The sequence below is a fragment of the Astatotilapia calliptera genome, chromosome 7 (assembly GCF_900246225.1).
Source record: "Astatotilapia calliptera chromosome 7, fAstCal1.2, whole genome shotgun sequence".
NCBI classification, from domain to species: Eukaryota; Metazoa; Chordata; class Actinopteri; order Cichliformes; family Cichlidae; genus Astatotilapia; species Astatotilapia calliptera.
The window spans coordinates 47,663,873-47,670,749 of NC_039308.1; the positions used below are offsets into that span (position 1 = coordinate 47,663,873).

At 48.3% G+C, this 6,877-nt stretch overlaps 1 protein-coding gene across 1 annotated transcript; it reads right to left on the minus strand.

Moving 5' to 3' along the window:
* Positions 1-1,742: 1,742 nt before the first annotated feature.
* LOC113026433 (uncharacterized) lies at positions 1,743-5,939 on the minus strand. The gene has a single exon (XM_026175232.1). It carries the CDS (start codon positions 5,928-5,930, stop codon positions 1,830-1,832), a length of 4,101 nt encoding a protein of 1,366 aa, XP_026031017.1. The 5' UTR covers positions 5,931-5,939; the 3' UTR covers positions 1,743-1,829.
* Positions 5,940-6,877: the final 938 nt, after the last annotated feature.

The following is a 6,877-nucleotide window of genomic DNA, read 5'->3' on the forward strand; positions in this document are numbered from 1 at the left end:
TCGCATTTATTTCAACCATCCAAAGTATCGAGGCCCATCCTGCTTTAACCTGGTCTCGCAGTTTATATTCATCGGGGACCCCACGGGGTATACCTACAGCATCAATATAGGTTGGATTATGAGCTGAACCTGGGATTAGAGAACGTTTAGAGCGGCGTTCAGAGGAGGATGGGAGGCCAACTTCGTGTACTTCTATAGAGAGATCTACTGGAGTGACTAAAACAGGTAAAATAAGAGTTATGAGAGCGCAAAGACCTGACGCATCCCGAGGGAAACCATCATATAACTTGTTACTGCCACACCACCACCACAAATCAGCCCTAGCCGTAGGTCGGAAGTTTGGTTTCATAACCGTCATCTCAGTGCACCAAGAAGAGTTCAAGCTACCTAGTTTTACTGCATTGCCAGTCAGGTTAATACAAGTGAAATTGTTCACAGCTACATCTGAAGAAAAGAAAGGTGGTTTATTAGAGACCGAGCGTTGAGTTTTAGGAAAGTGGTTTTCCAGATATGAGCAATGACCTCGTTTTGTATTGTTCATAAGATGCAGGAGGCATGCACTATTGACTGGCGCCGGTACCACTCTTAAAGTGGGGCGGGCTCCCATACACACTATGCAGTCGGAAGCCGTCTTGTCAGCAGCTTGTTCAGCTAGTAGTAACCAGTTGTTTGTTGCTCCAGAAATACCGGTTAGAATTTGGAAGAGGTCATCTTTAGACATTTTATTTGTGTCTACAATGCGTATTCGGCCGTTTCTCCCCCCGTTTGTATATGTCACCGGAGGGCCATTAAAGGTGGGATTATCATCTTTAACTACAGAGCTTGGAGCTGCACCAACGCTAGGGCATATTTCCATTTGCCAATACAGGGCGGTGCGATCAGTCCAAGGGGCAAGTATAAATTGTTGACAGGAGGTCAAGGCCAGATCCTTTAGGGTAAAAATTAAGCCTGAAAGATCCGGTTTTTTTGCTATTCTGAGCATATTTTGGTTTCTCCAGTGCAAAGCCTGACCCCTAGAGTGCTTGGACCAATCGAGGTCCGTTTCTGACACTAAACTGGACCACTTCCACTGATGCCAACCTCCCAGGGTTATATACCACACTGAGGAGGAGAGATGTACTGCAAGGTTAAAAAGATCCCCCCCTTGGTCTTTGGTGACGGGAGTGACTGGGAAGCTAGCGAAATCTATTTCGACTACCCAACTTTTATTGTTGGGGACACAGAGAGTAATCATTCTAGTCGTACTTGGGGTACAGGAGGTAACCGTGTCTCGTTTCTTTCTAAATGGATCGGGCGTGGGCAAAACTGGAGAGGAAGTGGTGGGCAAGACCCTAGGGGCTACATTTGTCAGATTGGGACTGTCAGAAGGGGGCGAAGCTTTTGAACTTGAAGGTGTCAGAAGTTTCGGGGGCCCTTCACAGATCAGGATTATGCCAATGGGAATGAGACCCAGGGCCAGGAAGCAAACAAAGACGCAACATCTTTGCCTGCCTGTCATTTCAGGGGGAAAGGGCCAAGACATGTTTACTTAGCTTGGATGTCTTCTAATAGAGGATGATGGGGCACAGAAAGGTGGTCCAGTTCCCCCCACCTCGCCAAGGGCGTGTTCTAGGAGTTAAAGAGCAACAAAAAGTATCAGTGACACAACTTTAAATGAGCTTTCAGCGGTTAAAACTATTGCAATGTAAAATGTAAATCTTAAAAACTCAAGCCAATATAAAAGCAAAGTCATAAAAGATGTTAAAAATAGAAAAATAAAAATGTTTAGTTCAGTATGAAGAACACCCCCTTTTGTAACCAGCCGGCTTGTAGGTTGAGTTTTGGCTCCCTCAAGTGGTTGGTGATGCTGTTGCAGCTCCTTCTGACAGGTCCTTCTGCACCTCTCTCAAGGTTCTTCCTGGTTCGGTGGCAGCAGCGCACTGTGTGTAATGAAACCAGGTGTCACCTTTCCCTTCGAGCCTGACAGCGTGGGAGGTCCGCTCTGTTATGCGGTAAGGGCCTGTCCAGCGAGGCTCAGCCCACTTTCTCTTTGTGACTTTCAGGAGGACGTAGTCCATTCCAGGTGTAGCCGCCTCTTTCAGCTCTTGCTGGTTTCTTTCAGCGACCTGTGAGGAATACTGGGCAACAAAACTGCGGAGCATGTTATAATATGTCCTCGGATCGAGGTCTGAATCAGCTTCATCCGACATTAACAGGCGAGAGGAGGGGCCAGGAAAAGGCCTGCCATGCTCCAACTCAAATGGAGTGTAACCAGAGGTTTGATTTACTGAGCATCTTATGGACATTAATGCAAGAGGCAATGCCTTAACCCAATCTAATTTGGTCTGTGCACAGATTTTAGCCAATTTAGTTTTTAGAGTTTGATTCATCCTTTCCACTTTCCCCTGGGATTGGGGGTGGTAAACTGAGCCAAACTTATGTTTCAAACCTAATGCGGCTTCAACCCTCTGCAGATCGTGGTTCCTGAAATGTGAACCATTGTCCGACCTTATGACCTCGGGAAACCCATGCTGTGGTATATAATGATTAATCAGACACTTCACCACAGTTCCACTGTTTTCACTTGCTGTCGGCCAGGCTTCTGGCCAACCTGAAAATGCATCCACAGCCACCAGCAGGTACCTGTAACTACCTACTCTGTCCACCATGTCTGTGTAATCAATGATTATTTCTTTCCCTGGGCAAAGTGGGATGGGGAAGTACCCTGCTATTGGCTTGAAGGCGGGCTTGATTCCAAATTGGTTGCACTCCTTACAGGTTTTAACCATGTATTTTGTCATGTCTTTTAGATAAGGGTGCCACCAGGCGGCTAAGTTCCTCATCATTTGTGCAGGTCCCACATGCCCCACTCCATGTGCCTCTTCCATTGCTGTCTGTCTGACCCCTGGCGGTAGAATGGGCCTTCCATCTGGGCCACGCCAAACATCTGTGTTTGTGGCCCCTCTTGTTACCCATAATGATTTTTCCTGGGGGCTGGCTTTGTCCTGTAACTCTCTGATTGTGGCTAGGCCTAGTTGTATGGGTGGTCTTTCTGGAGGGGGTGTGGCTTCTGGGTCCATTACCATAATCAGGGAGGGTAAGTAACCAGCTGTCTGCTTAGCTACTAAGTCGGCCTGTTTGTTACCTAATGCCACTAAGTCCAATCCGGCACTGTGTCCTTTGCATTTTACCACTGCCACCTTAACAGGTAACAACAGTGCTTCCGCTAATTCCCTCATTTCTATCTCATGTTTAATAGGCTTTCCGCTGGCTGTCAAAAAACCAGCTCTTAGCCACTGCTTGAGCTCCACATGCACTGCTCCCACAGCATAAGCTGAATCACTGTATATATTCACTTTCTGTCCCTTTCCCATCCTTAAGGCTTCAATCACCGCTCTCAGTTCAGCTCTCTGTGCAGACTGTTGTCCTGTCAACTGCTCTGCTTTCACTGTTTTCCATCTCATGTCTGTCTGTTCCACTATTGCCCATGCAGCCTTCAACATTCCACTTTCAGTTCTGAAACAACATCCATCTGTGAACCAATCTTTTTCTGCATCCATTAGAGGTTCTGCCTGCAAATCTGGCCTGATTTTCTCCTGTACCTGCACAACCTCTTCACACATATGTGGTTCCCCTGATCCCATGTGATCAGCCATGTTTATGCCTTCATGTGAGTAGGTGATGTGTGGTGCTTCCAAAATGGTACTGAGGCGTCTCTGCCTGAGTGAAGTGAGTGTGAAGGCCTGTGAGGAGACGTAGGCCACCACACTGTGTGATGTCAAAATTTTTAGTGGGTGGTTCATCACTATGTGTGCTGTTTTCTGAATGATTTTTGCAAGTCCAGAAACGTGTTGTGTGCACGGTGGGTGGCGTTTTTCAGTGTTGTCAAGCATTACGCTTACATATGTCAACACTTTTCTCTCTCCCCCTTTTTTCTGGAACAGGATACCATTGATATGGGTTCCAGTTCCAGAAACATCAAGATGAAAAGGCAAAGCATAATCTGGCACAGCAAGGTCAGAGGCGACAGAAAGCTGTTGTTTTAACTTTATAAACGCCTGTTCTGTTTCTGTAGTCCATGAGAGGGGAGCAGAGAGGTTTCTCATGCCTTGTTCATTTACCAAAACGCGCAAAGGGGAAGTAAGGCCAACATAGTCTGGGACATAGGTCCTGCTGTAACCAGTCAGGCCCAAAAATGACAACATGTCTTTTACAGTTAGAGGTTTTGGATGGTGCAAAATGGAGTTCCTGTGTTCTGGGGACAAGGAAATACCGGACTGTGAGACCATGCGGCCTAGGAAAGAAACCTGTTTTCTTGCAATCTGTAGTTTGTTTTTGCTCACTTTAAAACCTGTGTTGGCCAGGTGGTGAAGTACCACTCTGGTGGCCTCCAAACAGATGTCAGCCGTGGGGGCAGACAGCAAAAGGTCATCCACATATTGTATTAACATACAGTCAGATGGTAGTGGGCTGGTTTGTAAAAGTTCTTTCAAACACTGATTAAACAGTCCTGGGGAGAGGGCAAATCCCTGTGGTAAGCGAGTGTAACGCCATTGTCGGCCTCTAAATGTAAATGAGAAGATGTCACGCAGTGACTCACGAAGTGGGAGGCAGAAAAAGGCATTAGCCAAGTCAATGCAGGTGAACCAGGCATGAGATGGTGGGAGGTTGGTCAAGGCAACATAAGGATTAGGCACAGGCAAAGTAGGAGTGCCAAGTAAGGCATTAATCCTTCTCAAATCATGTGCCATTCTGAACTTCCCCGTGCCTTTTTTCTCAACGGGTAGGATGGGCGTGTTCCACTTAGAGCAGGAGGGCTCCAAGACACCGGCAGTGACCAAACCAGAAATTGTTTCTGCAATCCCAGCCTCAGCCTCCGGTCTGTGTGGGTACTGAGGCTGCCACAAAGGGGTAGCAGATGACAGTTGAAAAGAGACTGGCTCCACATCAACTAAACCTACATCTGTGGGTCCAAGGGACCACAAACAATCTGGAAGAGAGTCGAGTAAAGGCGCAGCATCACAGTGGTCTGTGTGTTCTCTTCCATGTGACCCGCTGACCACTCCATGTTGCAGTGTTGAGGAATTAAAGCAATCATTTAAAATTTGGTATGTCTTGGTAGATGGAGAAAACCAAACCTGTGGGAGTTTTGTAGGTGTCCAGTCAGTGGCCGCAAGGGAACGTTTAACCATTCCACCCAGCTCCTTAGCCTGGTGTCCAGGATGTAAGGCCAGTGACACATGGGGAGCTGCCTCATCAGACATCATGTACCACTGTAATTGATCTGTTGTAAAAGTAACCGCTGCTGCCACTCCCTCCGGTGCCGCAAAAATGCACGACATGTTCAGAGACCAAGCCCGCCCCTCACACTGCTTTTGGAACATGTGCTGGTACCAGGTGGTGTCATGCCTGTCATAAAACAGTGTAACATGAGGTGGGTCAGGGGGAGGGACATAAGGATGTAGGAGTGAGAGCCACGGCCGCCATTGCTGAAAAGCAGTCCAAACTCCTGGTTCAGCAGGTGTTTCAATTTCCAATAATGCCCAGTAGATGTCAGCAGAGTCCGCCAAACAGGAGGAGGGTTGCAGCAGAAACTGACCACCTCCCTCTGGCCCATCAGAGCAGGGAAGTACAACCCCAGTAGGGAGAGTCACAGTTAGGCCTTGTGAAGAGCAGAGTATTGTGGCTCCTAATTTAATCAACAAGTCTCTTCCCAGTAAATTCACAGGCGCCTGTTTTGAACAAACATAGCTGTGTAACAAGGTCTGATCTCCAACCGTTGTGGGGAGGGGCACGGTGTAAGGCAGAGTTTTAGGTTCCCCAGATATGCCCACCACTGTAATCACTCTGTCAGTAAGTCTTTCACGAGCAACATCCTTAATGGTGGAGTACGTAGCTCCAGTGTCCACTAAAAAGCTGCTTCTTCTTCTATCTACAGTTATGGACAGCATAGGGTCCGCCGTTGTCCCTTCACCGTCCTGGGCAGTCTGTGGGGTGTCCTATAGCTGGGGACCACCCTCGTAGTACTCCCACCCCATCACAGGCATCTGTGGGGCCGGGGGCACTCCAACTACAGCACCACGAGGTCCACCTCTGTGGCCAGGATGCTGATAGGGCCCACCACGGGCTCCCCTGCCTCTTCCAGCAGCCGGGTTCAAAGGGCACGCTTTAGCCCAGTGTCCAGGTTGTCCACACCGGAAACAAACATACATCTGGCCTCCCCTACCACCTCCCATCTGACCCCTTCCCCTGAAACCACCTCTGTTTCCTCCAAATGGGGAACCTCTCTGCCCATAAGGGGCCGGGGAGTGATAAGCACCATACTGGGGGGGCTGTGGATCAGTTGGCCATGGGTTCGGATACAAATCAGGGGCAACTGGACCAGGAGGGGGAGCCGCAGCGGCCACAAGCTGCTTTTTAGGCTTGTCACCTTTTCCACCCAGGTCGTTTTTAGCTTTCTGCAGCTGAACCTTCAACAGTTGCAACTGTAAATCTTCGACGCTCTCCGCTTTATCATCAGACTTAATCTGCACTTTGTTAAGATTAAAAATCAAATGTTTCTTCCAGATTGCAAAGTCACAGTCCTGCAAATCAGGATTATCCTCCATTTTCTGGCTTACTGACTCCGGAATGCCCCTCAGCACCGCCCTTCTAAACCACATGCTCTGTGAACAAGTCCTACTGGGGTGATGACCTGTATGGTTCACCCAGTCTTCAACAGCCTGATTTAGATAATGGGTGGGATTTTGCTTTCCCTCCCATTTAAATTTCTGTAAGGTGCCTTGATTTTTGGGTGGGAATTGTTTGCGCAGGGCCGGTCCAATAAACCTCAAGGCCTGCATTAGTGGCACCTCGTTCTCATGCATGGTAGTACCCGCATTTTGTTCCAGGTCCGCTG